Here is a 21,871-nt window from a genome sequence, read left to right as displayed (position 1 = left end):
TGTGAATGGACCAAATTTAGCGGCCCGGGAACAAATGCCGGGTCGCATTATCCGTGTATTTGCCGGAATCGCAGTGTGAAAGGGTTTTATGAAATATTTACTATTCAAGTAAAAATGATTGTCTTGTTTTGGGAATTTTTTTTTAGATGATTCGATTAGAAACAAGACAAAAATACTAAGTAAGGAAAGCATTTGTTGCAGTGTACCCAATTAGCACAAATATTTGGTAGCAACAGTACCAGCAGTTTTAGGGTGATTGGCCTGCTCAGGTAGTTTTATGCAACGTCTCGCTAGCCTGACAAGCCAGACCCACATCAAGATGTTTGGTCTGGAAACTCAGCATTGACAGGGCTGAATCTGTGGGGCGGGATAAACGGTTGTCTTTCAAACTCCCTCTGCACACAATTGGATAGCGCTACAACCAACTAGAGCAACGAAGAAGGTGAAGCGGAGCTAGTTGACAGATTAAACTTTCGCCGTATCCGGTCAGCAAAACTACGAACACATCTTCCCTTTTTAAGAATGACTTCAGTGCCGTTCTTTGTTCTTTTCTCAGAGGAAAGCTTAACTCCTAGTCTTCCAGTTGCGGTCAAAGCTGATTTGGAAGACCGGCCTTCACCAGTTTCTGTGTTTGCCAGAAGCACGCAAACACAACTCGGCTGTCATTATGTTAAGCCCCGCCCACCAACTCTATATACGATGTGATTGGCCTGACCAGAGTTTGTTTTTTACGACTCAAACGTTTATTGAGAGTTGCTAGACGACATTTGCTCCCGCTAGGGTGCGTCTATATTTCTAGGTTAACGTCTTACGCATGACGCACAAAAAAAAAAACGTGCCTCTCAAGTCAAAAGTTAACTTTTTAAAAAGACATCTATATTCCTTTCCCCACCCCCACCAACCTACAAAAAAAAAAAAAAAAATTCTAGTATGTGGACTGGTCATAAGGATTTATGTGCTAGCAAAGGGTACCAGCAGTTTTAGGTTGATTAGGGTGGGACTTATTCAAACCCAGACTTGTGGGAGTGCATCCTATCAAATGATAGTTTAACTATACCTTTCACATATTAGCAGTTCTTGGCCAGAATAAGACCGTTGGCTGTTAATCAATGAGGATGACTAACTTTGAGAAAGATGCACAAGGTCATGCAAGTTTGCAGAGAAATATAGCAATGACAGGGAATTAGAATCCCAAACAAACAGTAAAAGCCTACCTAAGAAACTGAACATTTGAAAATTAGAACCAACAGCAGTAAACAGTATCCCGTCGACCAAATGGTTTTTGATTGTGTCAGGTTGCCTTTAACTCAATATAACTATAAATGGCAGCACACTATGAAATAGCACTATTATGTATGTCCCACTATATTAGGTGGCCTTAACTACTATGTACTTACATCATAAGTACAATGGCCCTTATTTATCAAAAGTGCGTACACCAAATTTCCAGCGTACACCTTGCGTACACCCAAACCCACAGTGACTTTGAGATTTATCAATATGGACGTTGGCGTACGGCACGCTCAAATCCTACGCCAGCTCAGGAGGTGGTGTACGCACGTTTAGAGTTAGTGGGAAAATGTGCAGAAAAACAATTCCTAACACCACAAAACGCACTGACAAGATATGCTATATTATGACCAACTGTTAAAAACCACAATAACACAACATTCAGTGTTTATTTTTGTGCAACATGAACGTCAATGTTTAATTTGGGTAAACACTTTACCAAAGCGTTTGATTTGTAGGCGTATGTATTCCTACAGTCGCGAGCCTGTGCGCTTTACCGGCCCGCCTGGCCCGGCAGCTGCGCACAGACTGGGACTAAAATAATTCAGACTGACAAAATAATATCGACATTCTTCTTCTAAATAACAAGCGTCATTAAGAATAATAATAATAATAATAATAATAATAAGAAGAAGAAGAAGAAGAAGAAGAAGAAGAAGAAGAAGAAGAAGAAGAAGAAGAAGAAGAATCTTACAAATTGTCATGTAATTATTAATGTGAATGAATGGTACTCCACATCACATCATCATCACTGTCGTACACCCCAATACATGCCGTGATACGAAATTAAATGCTAATTGTTTCAAAACGTGCTGTAAAATAATGCATTGTGATGGTAATTTATCATCCAAACAGCTATTTAAACTGCTGGAGTGCGCTTCTCAACCCCCACACTATTAACAGTACTCGTAATTTGGGTCCATATTTTTTATTTATTTTTTTTGGGTGCCTTTATTCCCATTCTTTATACTCTTAAATAAAACAATTTCGTTTTTTTTTCCACTTCCCTGGTGATGGTCTCGATGGCGCGCGTCTCAATCATCTCACTAGTTCAGTAGTCAGGGCACTGATCAGGGAGTCAGCCCATTGACTTATGTCCTAATCAGTGCCCTGACTAGTGGACTAGTGAGATGATTGAGCGCGCCCGATCTCCACGTCGGAGAAGTTTCGCTTCTTTGCCGTCTTCCGTGTGTCCATGGCGTAAAATGAGGGCGTGCGGGAGGCGGAGACTTGAATATATAGGGGCGTGTTATTCTAATGACGATCGTTTTCAGCCGCGGGATTAAACAAGGGCAAGTATTGTGTACACCTGAATTGCAGAGGTGCGCACAGTTTCATAAATCAGGCGGTGAGAGGAGTGTAAGCATAATCTTACACCAACATATACACCCGTTTCTACGCAAGATTGATAAATGAGGGCCAATGTGCTTATTATGTTCATATTGTATTGCGCACACTTTTGCTGCTATTTAGGTGGGATACGGGTAAATTTAGGGACAGGTGTTGTGGTATGGGTAAGTATAAGGGTACATTTAGGGACAGATGTGGTGGTGTGGGTAAGTTTAAGGGTACATTTAGGGACAGATGTGGTGGTGTGGGTAAGTTTAAGGGTAGGGTTAAGTGTAAGAAAAGGTTCAACAGTGTAATTATAAATGTAACTACATAAATCAATTACAAATGTAATTACATGCAGGTCGTTTTAAAGATGTAAGTACAATGCAAAACCTTGTATGTACACATTAAGTGCCCTGTAACAAATTATTATTTTAAATGTTAATACATCGTTGTTAAGGCCACCTAATATAAAGTGGGTCCATTGTTTCTTACCGCAAGAGTTCTATTTTGCAGTTTAATAATCACACAAGGCCATATCACGATTTTGAAGTGAAAACATGAAACCTTTGTGCAATTATCTAGTGCTTCATAGGATTTACATCTCTGTAAAGTGTGATTTTAAAAACAGTGAATGTGTTGGGAATGCATTGTTATTAGCACCCTGGAGTATGCTCTCCAAAGCATATTGTTGAGACAAAAAGGTATCTGTGCTTCTATTTGATTCATATGTAATCATATGTGACCATGTGCTTTTGCAGAAGTGAAGGTCATAACTCAGAGATAGGACTCTCATTTCTGAGTATGAGATAGTCCGGGGCCCTAGGCCCTGTGCATAAATTGCAACATTTTCAGAAATATATGGTTTTTAGGATATTTTTAAAAGCTGTTTAAATTGAAATCACATTTCCGTCCCCCAGCAACGAAAATGATAGCTGACAATTGCAACAATAACCTTAAATGTAGAGTTCACCTAAAATATATATAGAGAGAGATATATAGAGATAGCGCCCTCAAAAATCATTTCTACTTTTACTCCTTTAATTATGATCCTGCTCCAGATTAATGACATAAACTACTGCTACCCCAAAAGAATGTGGGGCCTCTGGGAATCCGGGGCCTAAGGCCATGTGCCACAAATTGCAATATTTCCGGAAACATATGGGGTCAATAACTGTTTTTAGTTAGTGCAGGAAGTGCAGGTTCATAAATGTGTAATGAACATGTTACAAATTGTCAAATTGACAAAATTACACCTTAACACTTTTGTGTGGATTTGTGAGGAATTACACACTTGATGAGTTGGTGCCTATTTAGGGTAATAAAAATCCCTCCCAACACCCCAAGTCTCATAATAATATTGTTTTTTTAAAGGCTGCCAAGAGTGCAGATGTAGTTGGAGTCATACATATTGTGGGTGGATAGGGGCTCTTTCTCTCCGCAGGCAGATTCTGTGACAGTGCGGGGGCAGGAGCAGCAGGGAGTCGCATACGCTCAGAAACACACACACAAGCAAAACACACGCTCACCCCTCAGAATTACAGGAGCGCGGATTCATCCCCCACATGCTCACTAATGCCTGCACTGTGTCGCAGTAGTAAAGCCAGCTGTAGTTGGTGCAGTGTGCACAATGAGTCGCTGCTACAGCCTCCGCTGTGTACCGAGCAAACAGAGAAAATTCTGGGTGCTTTCACAGTTTTAAAATTCAGTTTGTGCCTCAGAGTTAATCTACTATGCTGTTATTTTCAGAAAATGGTGCCATTTAAACTTGAAAGTTTCACATATTTTTTAATCAGTCACATTATAATACGCATTAATATTGTACCCATTATTATTATTTGAATACTTATACTCAGCCAATCAGAAGCAAGGACCAGAACTAAAAGTTTTATAAATATAAATAGACAGTACTTGCTTTTACTATACATGCTTTTACTGCCATTGTAGACACAAACTCACATAAACATTGTCTATATAGCATTGTATTTGTTCTCGTGGATGTTTGGCACCAGCCTTACTTTATGCTCTCGGGATGTGTGTTTATGTGTTGTGTAGTTTACGCACTTTGTGTTTGCTGTCCCAGCAGCCCCGTGACTCCTTGCCTCTGTTTACCTGCTTTTACATCCTCTCACCCCTTCATTTTGTTTGCTCTCAGTCTGTCCTAAAGAGAACAGCGTGGCTACATTCAATGAAAAAAAAAATAAAGCAAAAAGAAAAATTATTAACCAGTTGCTCAGGCTGTTCTGTTTACAAGTTGCAAACATAAAACTGTCAAGAAAACACACACACACACACACACACACACACACACACACACACACACACACACACACACACACACACACACACACACACACAAACCATATAAAAGTAAAGAATGAAAATAAAAAAAATTTTATCAGACAATGCACTCAATTTTTTTTTTTTTTTTTTTTTTTTAGCTTTGTCTATTTTCGTTCCCTAGCTGTGCCACCTGCTGAGAGGAAGCTTTATTTCAACATCTATTATTCACAGCTTCCACTTCTTTGGAACTTTCAAATAGAATGGATTCAACTTACATAATTCTTCTTCGGTCCGCTGGATTGACTCTAAGTGCCTGCGAATCGTGAAATATGGAGCACAGTTTCTCTTTAATCATTAAGTGTGTGTTCACATTTGGCAGGTTTGGTTCGATTAAAGCTAACGCTGGTGCGATTGTCTATTAGTGCTGTTCACCTGAATAAGTGAGGATGTTGCCATCCAAACCCTAGTGAGCGCTAAGCAGACCTCTAAAAAGTCTCGGTCCAATTCCAAAACGAACTCTGGTGCAGTTAAACTGCAAATTTCAACGCAATACATCAAAACGAATCAGAAACAGGACATGGTGCCACAAGATGTGACCCTAAAAAGTACAGAATGCTCAAGCATAGCCCACCTAGTTTTTCTTGTCATAGGAGCTACATTGCTCATTAGAGTTTGGTACAGGAACTGAATTTCATGGCACTGTTTTCACTCCTTAGTAAAAAAAAAAAAAAATTGTATGTGTTTCTTCATTTGCATCCATATTTTTTGCAAATTTGATATAGTCCAGGACAACACCCCGTTATTTTTTTCTATATTCAAAGTATTTCCATACTAGTCAGAGGTTAACGATGGCGTTTTGCTTTCACCTGGGTCTGCGTCAATGACGTCTGTCTTGTTCGTCTCCATCTGATATTTGCGCGCTTGTTCTCTCCCGCGCCCTGCACCCTCTATCTAATATATTCATTTCCGGATCGCGTTTTTTTTTCCTCCCCCCTTTGCATTAATGATTTCTTTTTACTCAGTAACGGATGTGGTTTAAAATGTAGCGAAGTACAATACTTCAATCAAAATGTACTTAAGTAAAATTACAGATTTTTAAAACTACTTTAAAAAGTAGAAGTACACAGAAAAACTGCTCAATTACAGTAACGCGATTAAATGTAATTCGTTACCTTCCACCTCTGTAAAAATGACAGTGTGAATGCTAACCGAGCCTGGACTAAAAGTATTGTTTTCTTTTTTGGTCGGAACCAATCAGAACTAAGATAATCAAACGTACAAGTGTGAACACACCACACCCTACGCGTATTTCTGTACCTCTAGTGGAACCAAACAGAATTCATTGGTTAGACAAACATGTAGCCCTGCCCCAAACTTATGCCATACATTGAGATAATATTAGTGTGTTTGGCTGGTTGGGATGCTCAATCAAACAGAATAATGTCTTGAAAATGCCAGAATGTGTATCTCAATGAACTCAATGCACAAATTGTGTACTTATAGTCTCTGCAAATTAACCTTGAATAAGATAGAAAACTACATAGTTCAGCTTTTACACAGTTCACAAATGGCATTAAATGAACCTATAATTTTCTTAACTCTTTCCCGCCATTGACAGATTGTATTATTACACCTCACCATTGACTATATGGTAGGGGTATCTTCTGAAAGAGTACTAAATGACTAAATCTCTAGATCAAAGCAAATGTAAAGAAAAAGCAGAAACAAGCAATAGCAAAAATTGTATGTGCCCAGAACGTTCTTAGAACATCTCTGCTGATGTCAAGGACACCACCTTGTAACATTTTTAGAATGTTCCAAGATGGTCTTGATATGGCTTTCTTTAAAGGGTTCAGGAGCATTATTATATGACCAATAGAGGACCATGTGGGAACATTCTGTTAACATCCCAAATTTCCCCTTTGTGATGTTGTTATGTGACCATAGAATAACCAAAATGGAATAGAGAGTGTCAGTTATTTCTTATTATATATTGCATGTTCAGATATTCATTCAGCAAAATACAATTCATTTCATCAGGGCCATGAAACTTTTGTGAAAATTAAATAAATAAAAATTTTTAAAAAATCTGTTGGCTACCAACTTCAAAAACGCGTTGTTTTGTTTTTTCTAAAATAATTGATGTTTTCCTCCATGTCAGTCTAAGATTTTTTTTGTCCTAAATACGTTCTTGAGAAGTGACACATACACAAAATGTGTTGTTCACTTTTGTATTTCTGTAGCAATGAGTATCCCCCCGGCATTAAAATCACATTAATCCCAAATCATTATGTGGGCAAGAGGCATGTTCATCCAGCGATTTTTACACGGTTTTACACGGGATCTTAAAGAGGATGGACCACAGATTTTTCACAAAGGGCAACCAATCTGCCATTGTCGGCCCTGGATGTTGTCTATCTTTTTATAATTAAAAAAAATGGAGGAACATTTGTCCTGTCTGTGTTATAAGCCTACATCTTTTAATATGTAACTTATATGAAGAATTATCCATTGCTGAGCCTGAACAAGTGGTCTTTTCTTGTATTCAGAGGATGAATGGATTAGCAGTATTTTCCCCCTGAACAAGCTCTCTGCTTTTCACTTTTATTCCTACAATCCTTTCCCCCCTTGGGGATATCCTGTGTGTGTGTGCCACACTGCATACGCTGCCTGTAATGTTCTGATTTTGTGCTCAGTGACTCCTGTCTTATCGCCTTAGCCATTTCTGGAAGGAGTTGATCTTTATCGCCCCTTTCAGTCCTGCCAGCGATGCCACAAACGCATGTTGAAATAAGATACAGGGGCTATACTCCACAAACCATTTCCAACATATGTCTTGTGAGTCTTATTTTCCCAGTATTTCTAGGTTGATTCCTAGATAGAAGCTTTTAAACCCCTATATGTTGGTTTATTAGTGAAAGGGAGGTTTTAGTTTGGATTTCCTTATATTAAATATATCAAGAGTGTCCACCAGACTAGCAAGAAAATATATCATATTTTGAAACAGTGAATACTCCATTCTGTTTTTCTGGAGAAACCCATCTCTACTCTAAAACCTATTGAACTGCCTTGGTATCTACAGCACCGCCTACATAGGCAGCTACCTTTGAAGTCAGCATCCTAACCACAATGGAATCTCATAAGTTTTCAAACACTCTACTTGGCAACATCTCTCAGCGTCAAACAAATTGTCAAGATGCTAGCATGTCTCCCATGCTTGTTCTTCAAATAAGGAGTGATTTGAAGCACAGGCATTGAGACAAGCAAGCATCTTTAATCTAATAAAAACTCAAATAAGCTTAAAAATGCATGCTGCCTACAAATATCGGTTAAAATAGGTTTTGGTTAGTTTTATATTTGCTTGGTATCAAATGTCAAAGGGTAAGTAGATTTCAAATTTAAAATGCTTCTGGCAACTTGCATTACTTTCCCCCCTTTTCATTCCAATGCATTCTGAGATTGACCTCTCATGCATCCAGTTGCATCCAATTTGGCCAAACAAAAGTATCTTAGAAGATCCTACCTTTTGGCCTTCATGTTAGGAGCGGGTTCATGATGCCTTAAAATGTTGTCTAGGTATTCATCTCGCTAGGTTTTGGAGATATTGCTATTTTCTTTGTCCACTTATTCTCATTAAATTATTTTCAGTTCGCTTCCTTCCAAACTATGGGGACATATATCCTCCTCCCTCAAATCTCTGTGTCATCCTTGCTTGCTTTACTTTAAGAAGGTATTGCCTATGAAACATCAAATCCAAATCCATTTACAATCAGCAGCCCCAATTGCCATGTCATGGATGGGAAGATAATTGAGTTTTGCTGCTTCATGCATACATTGATGCCAGCAGAGCTTTTTAAAAGCGTGTCTTTGTGCAGAACTCTGACTGTGACCTGTCCTGGACCACTAGCACTCTGTGATATTAGACTGTGCTTAGACAAATGCATACGGTCCCTGAGTGCCCCTAATGCCTCTCAGTGCTTCACACACCACAAATACGCAGTCACACTTGCCCATGCTAAAAGAACGAACCATGTGAGTGGGAAGAGGGCGCAAGGGACTGAAAGGGTAGAACCCAGATAGAAAAACAGGGGTGGATATAAATGGAGATAGAGTGATCTAATGTGACATTTAGAAAGAGGGGAGTTAACAGAGAGGGTGATTAAAGGCTAGAGATGCACAGTCCCACTTCAAAAGCAAAATAAAAGCCCTGTCTATCATAAACAGCCCCATAGATTCAACCAAAAGGCTTGTAGAGACTTAACTCCAGAGCTTCGGGTAGCCTACTGAAGTACGTGACAACCTCACAGCCCTTCATGGAAGAATGAGCCCATTAAATTCTGGTAAAATTATCTATCTTACCTGGCGTGACACTGCAAAAAAAGTTCACTTAGTCTTTTTAATGCATTTACAGTATCTATAATAACATGGAGCCTAATAATTTGAAAGCTTTCTTGGCATATTTTTAGATATGTGACCAGTCACGGAAAGTAGGGACACTAGTCGGTTCTGGAGCATTTTGAGTTATTCACAGATTCTGAAAGCGTAGTCTCCAAGCTTTCCAACGATGAGTAACACATGGAAATCTGATAAGTTGTGTCCATCTGAATGTATGCCTTTAGAAAAGTGTAAACGAGAGAAAAGAGCCTCTAAAGTTTTGCAGTTCTCACCTGTTCTCACCTGCTGGGAGTGACAATAGGGCTCATTTACATCTCATTTAGATAAGCCATACCCCCTGTAAAGCTGCATGGTTGCTAGTAACGACAGACGCACCGGGAAGGCGGGGCAATAACAAAGGCTAGTATGGAAATACACAGACAAAACAAGGCGATTTCAACCTCAAAATATACGCTTTTAAATATACAATTAATGCCATCTCAAATACGTAGAGGCTTCTTCGTGACTTCAACTAACAGATTCTGCAAAAAAAGCGAAAATCACATCATTTGAAAAAAAAAAAAACTCTTCTTTCTCATTTTTCTCAATAGTAGAGTTGCCGACTTGTGTCCCTGGTTTCCGTGACGGATCACATATGCTAGAAAGGCAAATGCAACTATTATGAGGTGTCATGCTGAGTTTCCAAACATCTGTAGTCAGATGACTTTCTCTGACAGGACCATTAAGAGGGCTCAAAAGCTTCTAATTGTTATTGTAAAGTTTACACTAGATTGACACTAGTTTGTGGGTGGGGATTCACCTCATGGGGGTCCTGAAGATTTGTGGGATACCACCGAGTTAGCCTGAAAAATTGTGTAGCTACAACAGGTCACAGAACAACACCACATAAGGGCGATAAATGTACCACACTGATAGCTGCATGACTGTGTCTGTCATGTCTGTGTGTGTCATGTTGGGTGTTGCAAAGTCACTGTGTGTCCCATCCTCCCCCTCTGGTTGTCTGGTAACTCTCGAGTCCATCCTGGAATGGACAGTAGGGGCTACAACCCCAAGACAATCGCTTCATCTCTTTCTCTTTGCCCCGAAGGGCACAGTTGATGAGAGAAAAGGGAGGGAGAGATTGACATTGACCCATACAGGCCACGCCCCCTGAGCTGGAGGACAAGGTCAAATGGTGCCTGGGCTGCAGGCTGACTCTTCGTTTTCTCCTCCTTTCCGCAGTGAAGAGCCACCCTCCCCTTCTCCCATTGCAACACCATCACCTGCCGCATCGCCATCACCCGAGGTGACCACCACCAGTGCCTCCCAGCCCGAGGTGGAGGTGGAGGTGGAGGTGGCACCTCAGGTTGCAGTGAGCACTGTGACATCTGTCGATGCAGGAGGGGGAGATGGGGATCAAGATGGAGGTGAACCACAAGAGAGAGGGAGTGCAGAAGTGGAGAAGGAAGAGGTGAGGGCACAGGAGATAGAGCAAGAGGAAGAAAAACCCCCAGTGCAACTGCAACAACCAATACAGGAGGAGCCGAAAAAGGAGACAGAGGAGCAGGAGAAGGAGGCAGCAAGTACGGGAGGCACAGGAAGGAGACCAAGCTTACATCACACTGCTTCACCAATCAGAGTACAGAGGAATGGAGCATGCAGCCACTCCACCACCTCCGACTATGAACTCTCGCTCGACCTCAAAAACAAGCAGGTAGGGAGCAAGGCACTGTGGGATTGCGGTCTTGAGGACGTGTGAATGTATGCTTCTGGCTCTTGGGGATTGGTTGCGGTGCGTCCGATGGTTGCTTTTAGTGGCTGAGTGTGTTGGAGTGTGTTGAAGTTGGTACAGGGTGCTGGAAAGATGGATGTTTACAGGTTGATCATTCATTCTCATCTCATACACATCCATTACTATCTCCATCAGCTTTCTAACTTATCTCAAAGCCCACATGGAATCTTCAATGAATTATGAGGAAGTATGGAAAAATGTGTTAAACGGAACTAAAAAGTATCGGAGGCCATTCACTCAAGATGTGTTCTTACATTAAAAACTGCTTAACGAAATTGAACTGAAGGTGAGTATATAGCCACACTAACTACCATAAACTTTTTAAATAATCCAAAACATTAAAGGATATTACAACTATTAATTATTTAAAATAATTTTAATTTGACAGCTATTTAGAAGCTCTACACTAATTATCAAACACGTACATCTAGTATGTTTACATAAGTCAATAATGAAAAAAAGCACAGATGGAATGCAAGAACACATTCTTTGTAAATGGCTCTATACCCTTCAAATTAGCTAACAATATTTTATCAAAGCAAGTTAGACAATTGTGTGGGACTTTCTGCAAAACTCACTGTTTCCTTGCCTACATGTCATTCTTATTTTATTGTTTGAGGAGAGAGAAGAGGCAACATCTCCAGTTCTGTTCCAAAACCCAGTGAACCCAGCCTACATAATCAACATTTTAAGAAATCATAGGTGCGCACAAAATGCAACACCATGATTATATTATATTGCATTGCACTGCCCTGCGAAATATAACAAGCAAAGTTCAAGATTTTAATAGGCAAATGCTTAGGAGTCTATGACTGGATCATTATTGCAGTGACTATTTTGTTTCTAGCATGTTCTGTGTTGAACAACAGTTCTTCTGACCCTAATTGATGTGTGTAGCTTTTCATTTCTTAAAAAAAAAACATGTAGGAAGACACATCATGGCCATATTCCAGGATGGCAATGTCAAGATTCATCAGGCTCATATAGTGAAAGCATGGTTGGAAGGGAGAGTGAATAATCATTTTCACACATGAATTATCCAGACCCTAAAATCATTTGAAGTCTTTGGGATGTGCTGGAGTAGACTTTATTGAGTGCTGGACTCTTGCATTGTCAATACAAGATCAAAATGAATGCAATCATAACATCACAGCATATATGACTTTAAATTAATTTAAGGTCTGGTGCCAATTCATGTGTGGAAATGATTATTCATGCTCCCTTTCAACTATTCGTTCACTATTTGAGCCTGATGAAACTTGACATCGTCCTCCTGGAATATGGCCATTATGTGTCTTCCTACATAGTTGTTTTAAAAACGGAAAGCTACACACTCCATCAATTAGGGTTAAAAGAACTAATATGCTTTATAACATGCTAAAAACACAATAATCACTGCAATTATGATCTAATCATAGACTCTTAAGCATTTGTCTATTTAAATCAAACAGCTACTTTGTTTTTGTTTTTGCTTTTTTTGGCCAGGCAGTGAATGATAACTTCATTTGGCTTAATGACAAAATCCATCGCAACAAGCTAACTGAACAATCCATCCCAAGATGGTGGATGAGTCGAGTAACATTTTTATTACAAATGGATTTAAATTGGTAATCAAAATGTTTATAATAATGTGATATAATTAAATACTCACATTTCCCCCCTCTTTATTTTTATGCTTATTAGAGTATCATGTTGTTAGCTTAGCAACACGCTGATGTCAAACTTGATTGGAATCTATTGTGAGTTGAGTCTTCTGTGTGATTGCGTAAGCAAAAAAATGTTTTAATAGTTTGCGAAAATTGCTGCCTATGTAGAATGTTCCAAATTAGACCCGTGTGAAGTTCCAGGATGGTTAGGAGAAAGCATATGTAGACAGCATGTCAGCTCACTATGTCTTGGAACAGAGTTATACCTATACTGTGGCTAAATCAGAGCTCAGACATGTTTCTTTACAGTACTTTAAAGACTGAACAGAAAACACCAAGGCAGCATCATTCAGGGACTATCAGAGGTTCATGGGAAAGGCACAGGGGAGAGAAGTAGATTGAGATGACAGAGATAGAGAGGGCAAAAGCGACAGCAAGGGAGATGGATGGGAGGAGAGGATGAGGTGTTGTGTTGTCATGGTAACACAGCGGTGCCCTTAAAAACCCTCATCTCTCATTTGTTGTCATTTTCTTGCTGAGTGTTCATATTGCGAATTGCATTCCCCGCCCCCCATTGTTTTTGCTGAGAATTGTCTAATAGAATTATAAAATGACTGCCAGTGATTCATTCTGCTTTAACTGTTCAGTACAAAATCAAATCATATTTAAATTTAAAAAAAATTCCTAAAGGGTAACGTTGCAGATCATTTAGCATAAAAATAAACATGATTACATATCGCTATATCTCAGTATTGCTAAGGTTTTGAGGCAGAAGTCCAATTATTATGAAGTTTTGAGTGGTTTTGTATGCTGAAACACCAAGTAAAATAATTTTAAATATAGTATAATTTCTAATCTTACAAACATGCATTTTTAGAATAGCTGTAAAATATGCTAAAACCACAGTTTTATTACATTCAGTCAAAGTAGATTTTAATTTAAAAAAATAAATAAATAAATAATATATATATATATATATATATATATATATATATATATATATATATATATATATATATATATATATTGTTTTTTTTTTTTTTTTTTTTTAATTAAATATATAAATATATATATATATATATATATATATATATATATATATATATATATATATATATATATATATATATATATATATATATATATATATATATATATATATATATATATATTCAATTGTATTTATCATTCATTCATTTTTGCTATTTATTTATTTATTTATTTATTTATTTATTTATTTATTTATTTATTTATCATCCATCTATCCATCCATCAATCCATCCATCCATCCATCCATCCATCCATCCATCCATCCATCCATCCATCCATCCATCCATCCATCCATCCATCCATCCATCCAAAAATCCCAGGTTGAAATTGTTTTTATTCAAGCAATTTGTCAAAAGTTTTTTTTTTTTTTTTTTTTTTTACTATTAATTGTAGGAAACACACATTTAATTTGATTTTCCGAAGGTTGTTTAATGGCAAAGTTAACCCATGCAGTGTGACAACATACCCAGCTAACAGAAGCAAATCAATGACTTGGACTTGAACACTTTAGCCTACCTGAAAATGTATACACTGTGCCAGAACATATCGATATCCAATATTAAATTTGTTAGCACCACCCACACAGCATCCACTGCTTTCTAAAATCTAAACAACACAAATTAGCTTATGCTTATGCTAGTTGTTGTATTTGTAACCTTAAAGTTCAGTTAATGTCTTCTTTTAATGTATGATGTCAAACGTTTATCACATGCTATCATATAGCACATATAGCACACATTATTTATATGTTATAAAGTTAAAATAATATTGATTCTGAGTATATCCCTGATGCATTACTTAATATATATCAGCTTGATATTGATGTATAGTCATAATTTGGGCATGATACACATCATTATATTATATATTGTAAGTCATAGCTTCAATATCAGGTAAAACATAACAGAGACACAGCTGGCTTTGTCTGTTGAGTGAGCCGTCTACAGTTGTATACCAGTTGCCATGGTAATGCAATGGCTGTATGTTTAAACGGGAAGGAAGATGTTGTAGTGATAAAGTTCTTTATCATGGTAGTAAGCTGATTATAATTATAAGCAAAGTAAGCTGATAATAAGTAAAGTAGATAGATAAGTCATAAATTAAAATGAATAAATAAAATAAATAAGTCATAATGAGTGGCATGTGGATGTACTGAAATCAATGTGTTGATATGTGGCTACAGCGTAAGACACAGCGATATGTACAGACGTGTGTTTGTGTGTGTGTGTGTGCGCCAGTATCTGCACTTGAGAAGTTGAGTATATGCATTTACTTGTATGGTTCTCTTGTACGGTGTGTCTGCATTATGCTATTGATCTTCTGTCTGTAGAGGTGTGAAATCTCTCCTGAAGGCAGATAAGGGTGCAGAGTCTGACACTGCGGATTAGTACTAGAGAATACTAGCATCTCATCTCTCTCTCTCTCTCTCTCTCTCTCTCTCTCTCTCTCTCTCTCTCTCTCTCTCTCTCTCTCTCTCTCTCTCTCTCTCTCTCTCTCTCTCTCTCTCTCTCTCTCTCTCTCTCTCTCTCAGTCTCACTCTGAATGCACCTTTATCTTGTCTAGTGTCAGCAGTAGTTGCAGGAATGAAGAGTTGAGGCACAATCTAAGCACAAAAGTAACTTTTAACAACAAAAAGCAAACCACTAAACAACTAACACGAATGGACAAAAAACAACTGAAGTTGAGGACTATATATACACAGGATAACCCAGCCGATCTAATGGAAGTTTGTACATGTTTTAAGAGTTGCCAAATTCGTACAAATTTGTATGTGAGAAGTCTTGAGTGAAACAATAAGTAACTGTGACAAAAAAAGGGAAACAGAAAGGAAAAAACAGTTTCTTAATATGAGTTCTTAAACAATCATGCACTCTTGTGTTATCGTACTACGTCAACTGTCAAAGTTCAACTCCAAAACTCAAGACCACAAATATAGAGGATGCACAGATGGGTGGAAGCCTGTAAGTTTTATCATTTTTTGTTCTCCTTTAAGAGATTCCTTCCGTAAGCTCATAAATGCATGATGGCATAAACATTTATCGTTTTGATTTACTTAATTTTAAAGCTCTGCTGTGTGATATTTTCCCCCATCTAGCGATGTAAAGATATATGACCATCCAGTGAATATTAGTTTCTGTTCTTCTCAATTCCGATTTCGTTTTAACGCCTACGGTGGCCGATTTAGTCCAAGATTAACATGGCTTCCAGATCGACCTCATCCATGAGTGCCATCGAGTGTTAAATCCCGAAAGGCGAAGCTTGAATTTATGGGTATGTCCCTCTTTGGCTACTGTACTTTCAAGATGGAGGGGCAACATGGCAACCGGCATTCGAACCCCTCACCCGTATGTATTTTCAATGGCATATTATAAACTTACGAGAAAATTTTATTACTTAAAAGAAGTAAATATACATTAATGAGCACATATTTTTGAAAGAACTAAGTGTTTTTTAGCAAAGAATAAACTAAAAAAATGTTACACAGTGTAGCTTTAATGAAGTGATAAATACATGGAGAAAGCCTGCAGTATTTCAATTGGCATATTAAAGATAATCTTAACATTGACAAAACATGAGTAGCATTTACACTTTAGACATTCTTTGCATTGCAACTACTATGTCAGTTAACTCTCATTAATTTGCAACTAAACATAAACTAACTCTCATTAGATTATTAATAGAGTGTTAAGGTTAGGGTTAGTACAATTAGTTGACATACTTGCTAAATTACTTATAGTCAGTAGAATGTCTCATTCACAATACAGCGTTAACAAATATTAAGGGGGGGGGGGGGGCACTCAGTTTCAGTCAATCTCATGTCAATCTTGAGTACCTATAGAGTAGTATTTCATCCTTCATATTTCCGAAACGTCTTTAGTTTTATTATATTTATAAAAGAAATATAGGCTGTACCGAGTCTTTCCGGAAAAAAAACGAGCAGCTGGAGGCGTATCCTGTGGGCGGAGCTAAAGAATGACGAGCGCGCAGCTACAGCACGAGAGCTTCTGAAAGCTGACATCCTGAAGCGTGGAGAAGAAAACGTTACCCTAATAAATGGCTATCAATCAGATTCAACTAATACATATATGATCCAGAATCAGATCCAGAGGCTGAAATAAACTGAACAGTAGAAGCAACAACATCAGGACGTCCGTCTTTATGCTATGTACTGTATTAAGTAGCCTGTCAACACTTGTGTGTGTTTACTCGCAGTTTATGAGGACATGATTCGGTTTATGGACTATTGTATGCGACTAAACTTTAGCAAGCAAAACGGTTTTGCGCGTCAGACTAGTGTAACATTATACATAGAACAACAATAGAGTCCGTTAGCACATTTGAATGACGAAGCACGCTTTGTGAGAACGCTAGGTTTATGTTTGGGTGGTTTTACTGACACCTATAACGTTAGTGGTCAGCTAAACAAATGTATTTAAACACACAGCATAGATCGCATGCTCCATTGATAAATTAGCTATACGCGATCGTGTCGTTTACTGATGTTTACTCACGCGACGATAGCCAACAGCATAGACATTTGAAGCAGTTTTACTCACCGCCTGTTTCCAAAGCAGGACCGAACCTTTATCGCTGGGACCGCTCCGTCAAAAACACACTTCTTTGGTATGATTTGGTGTCCTGTGACAGCATTGACCGTGGCGATCCGCGATGTTGTGAAGCTTCCCGTCATTTCTGCGTTGAAATCGGTTCAAATGCAGCACTGCCTTCCTGGAATGCTGTGCTGAAGCGTTGAAGTCGCTTGATGTCACCCATAGGAATAAAGTGGAGCGCGGCGCGGACTATAATGACATAAGTGTTCACAGACGAGTGGATCTGCAGCTGAGAGAGAGTTTATGGGCATGCATTTGGTCTCTCGCTCTAGTCACGCACGCGAACCCTACCGGGAGAAGAGCCCGTACGGGCCCAAAGAGCCCAAAACATGTGAGGAAGATGCAAACAAACGATTGCATGTAAGCACAAACGATTGCATGTAAGCAGATGCATATGTAAAATAATGTGATCACCAACATTAAACATCATATAAATCTAAACTATCTAATGTTACTGAATGAAAAGTGGACATAGGATGAGCTACAGAACTGTGCAAGCATTAGGGGTGTTGATGGAGTCGACGACTACATCTGTGTTTGATCATGGCTCTGGATCTGATCTGGATGTAGTCTCAAAAGTGTGATTTTCTCAACATTTTGTTCAAAATGTTGCTTTTTTTATGAAACTTACCTATTTTCAAGTGTTGATAAAAAAGGAATGCCTCTTGTTTAAAAGAAGAGGGTCAGCTCTTTCTTTTGATATATTGGCTGGCAACTTTTTTTTTTAAACGCTGGTGGGGAAAGAGTTAAGCAGACATTCTACTAATGCTCTAATAACTGCTAGTTGACATGCAGTTGCAAAGTTACTAAAAACGTACAATGTCTAAAGTGGACAATATCAAAATATAGTATAATGATAAATATAATGTGTTACCAGTGTATTTTTGGAGTCAAAATTGGAGCGAGAAAGCCACAGGTGTGCTTAATACATTGCTAGTCACACTTCACCACCAATATGGAATTTAAGAGAAATTGCCTTTAACCAGCAGCATCAGCTCGGATATTCTCAATCTTTTTGGCATTAGACTTGTATCAGCATGTCCTATACTTGCACATGCTCAAAGTGTTACGACAGAGCTTTGTTCACATAAAATTCCCAACTCAGCACTGACAAATTATCAGAGCTCAGGCTGCTGGCAATTTGACACATTGGCTTGCTCAGATATACACTGACAAATGCTGAGACAATTACATCAGTATATCGGAAAGTAGCCTACCCATTTTAGTATATTATTATATGCATTACAATCAAATGTAAATGCATTTAATGTTCATGACATCAACTGATCAGTCTTGTCAGTAAGGTGCTCCAGGTGTTTATTGACGCACATTAGCCAACTTGCTAGAACTTAATTTCATGACCAATGCCACTCAGGATTATTATGACTTTACTGACTGATCATCTTCACAACCCCTTCTGGAGAATTCCCGGCTTCTCTTAGAGTAATTGGTTTTCACAAGTGCTCCAGAGACTCCCACGAAAGCCAGGACATCGGTCTTAGAGTGCGAATCAAACACTGTTTATCTCCCTCCCCCCAGTATTGCAGATAATCTTTAGCATGAGATGCATTAGTTTGAACTTCCTCCTACTATAATCACTCAGAGAAACCCATGCTAATGAAAAATGGGTATTCATGAGAAATGGGTCCATATCTCGGCCTAGCGTTTTATAAATAGAACTAATCCGAATCCCCTCTGCAAAACTTTCTGACAGACTTTCCAAGCAGCGACACACAGGAAAAGTTTGATGTGTTTACTTGCACTCTCGTCCCTGAACTGCTGATGTTTAAAAATAAATGAAAAGTTGGATTAGCAAATTTGATGACATGGGTGCTGAGATCTTATCCTGTGTTCCCTTTACTATCTTGGTTATAGTGTTTTCTGACTTTTTTTAAAAAACAGTCTGAGGTTAATATTATATATCAACCCCATCGAGCACATTTGGGGGGAGTTGGAAAATAAACTGGACAGATCTATTGTACATTAAAAGGAAAGCCTTTGGCTTCAGTTGCAGAAGGCATGGGATAGCATTAGTGTTGAAGTTCTCAGGGGAAAAATATCGACACTATGCAAGAGAGATGTGCTGTCGTAATTGCTGCAAAAGGTGGAGATACCAAATATTAAAGTTAAAAGTGAATAGTTATTTGAAGGTCAGAGAAACCATCTGCATGTTTCATGAACGTTATTAAAGTAAATCATGTTTTAGAGGCAAAAAGGTAAATCTTTTCAGATTTGGCAGGTGTTCTAATAATTTTGACCACCATTGTATAATTTTCACTTTCAAGCTGAATTTTCATGACATGAATCTAAAGCTGTTTTGCCTCAGATCTATGCACAAAACAGACTGATAGATTAAGTCTGTTATTTGTTGAGACGGTGCTACACCGGCGCTAGAGGGAGCCCCATCAGAATTTTGAATAGCCCTGGTTTATTTGATACAATGTAAGGCTCTTGTTTTAAATGATTTTGTTCTGCTATTATGCTTGTTGTTGTCATCTGTTGACGTTGTACAAGCAAAATGTGGCGGTTGGTCTGTATTTGTCCTGCCTCTCCTGCACTAAAAAGTGACAGTGATAAGCTGCGGGTTACTCAAAAATTTGCTAAATTTGCCCATTGGCCCTTGTTCATCATGGCCTCCTAATAATCCCCATATAATGACTGGCTTAATCACTCCTCTCCACCCATCAGCTGGTGTGTGGTGGGCGTTCTGGCGCAATATGGCTGCCATCGCATCATCCAGGTGGATGCTGCACACTGGTGGTGGTTGAGGAGATTCCCCCTTCTATATGTAAAGCACTTTGAGTGCCTAGAAAAGCACTATATAAATGTAATGAATAATTATTATTATTAACTTAGATCATAATTTCAGTGTCCCCAATTGAGCAAGCCAAGCCAAAGGCAACAGTGGCAAGGAACCAAAACTCCACCAGGGCATGATGGAGAAAAATAAACCTTGGGAGAAAACAGGCTCAGTTGGGGTGCCAGTTCTACTCTGGCCTATTAACAAACAGTGTGTGATTATTATTCTGGCAACCTTACAGGTCAGAAATCATATTATGTAACTTATGATTATAAGTAGTAATAATACACCTTTGCATTCACCTTTCACCTTTGCATGTGTAAGGTTTTTGTCATTATCTTGTGGTCACTTGTATTAAACTAAATCTATTTCTTTGGTAGCCTGACATGCCAGACCCACATCAAGATGTTGGGTTTGGACACTCACCATTGGCAGGGCTCAATCCGAGAGGTGGGATAAACGCTTGTCTTTCAAAGTCCCTCTGCACTCAATAAAATAGCGCTTCAACCAACCAGAGCAACAAAGAAGGTGAAGCGGAACTAGCTGATTGATTCAACTGCCATATCTCGTCAGAAAAACTCCGAACACATCTTACTTTCTTAAGAATAACTTCAGTGCCATTCTTTGTTCAAAGAGAAAACCTTAACTTCAAGCTTCTTTGTTTTCAAGTAGCACACAGAACCGTCACAACTCTGCCGTCATTATGTTAAGCCCACACACCGACTCTATACACGATGTGATTGGTCTGGCTAGAGTCTGGTTTATCCGGCTCGCAAACCAATTGTTGCTAGACAGCCTTGCTGCAAATGACATTTGCTGCCTCTAGGGTGCGTCTAGATTTCTAGGCTAATTCTTTGGCCAACTATAATTTAAAACTAGACTTCTGATGAATGGGTTGTGTACAATAGCTGCTTTTATTATTACTATGTGTGCAACAGCAAAATGTCTTACATGCCACAGCTGTGTTTTTATTTGAAGTAGCAAGCAGCAATGATCTACAACAACAGCAATAACCAACCTCAGCAGCAATTTCAGCAGCAGCAGCATAACAGACCTATTAAGACCAAATACATTAACATTGTCAGATCTATTGCCATGCTAAAAAAAATGTAATTGTTTTGCTTTTATAAAAAGGTGGTAACAGCAATACAGCTATATAACTCTTTTAACAAATTATAATTTTTATTTAATTAGAATAATTTTTAATCTGAATTAAATCATTATGTTCAACAGTCTGATTCCTCTCATATTAGGATTATCTTTATGACATGATGCCTCTCTGAAAATTGAAAAGTTCACAAATTATGCTTACAAGTTTTGTGAGGACGTGGATGCTTAAAAAAAGAGATTCTTTATGGTTATTCCATTAAGCTATAGCAACATCTAAGAAGTCCAACAATGTGCGGTTACAGGTGTGTTTTATATTGCTATTTTACAATGGCTTTCCATCCTTTAAGAACTGTTCTGACTGACAAGGCTGAAATGCTGAGCTAAATGCTTTGAGCGATGATCCACTGTCAGCAAAGTCAGCTCCCTCAGAGGGTGTCTGAGTGCTGATAATCTGGCTTTAGTGACTCTAGACACGATCTCTCAGAGGCTGATGGTTCCGTAGATAACTACTACACCACCTCTTCCGTGTGATTGCCTCTTTATGCTAATGAAGGTATGCCTAACCTCCCAATGAGACCTTTGA

At 38.5% G+C, this 21,871-nt stretch overlaps 1 protein-coding gene across 3 annotated transcripts in view; it reads left to right on the top strand.

The window, feature by feature from the left end:
• iqsec3a (IQ motif and Sec7 domain ArfGEF 3a) overlaps positions 1-21,871 on the top strand; it is a 177,139-nt gene that overhangs the window by 71,756 nt on the left and 83,512 nt on the right. For all 3 annotated transcript variants that reach the window (XM_067428474.1, XM_067428473.1, XM_067428475.1), the window contains exon 3: positions 10,522-10,993. In XM_067428474.1, coding sequence (XP_067284575.1) covers positions 10,522-10,993 — 472 coding nt within the window. The remainder of the gene's footprint in view (positions 1-10,521; positions 10,994-21,871) is intronic.

Source organism: Pseudorasbora parva, chromosome 20 (assembly GCF_024679245.1).
Source record: "Pseudorasbora parva isolate DD20220531a chromosome 20, ASM2467924v1, whole genome shotgun sequence".
Classification (NCBI taxonomy): Eukaryota; Metazoa; Chordata; class Actinopteri; order Cypriniformes; family Gobionidae; genus Pseudorasbora; species Pseudorasbora parva.
The sequence above is the reverse complement of the archived record's forward strand: the minus strand, read 5'-3'. Positions and strand labels throughout refer to the sequence as shown.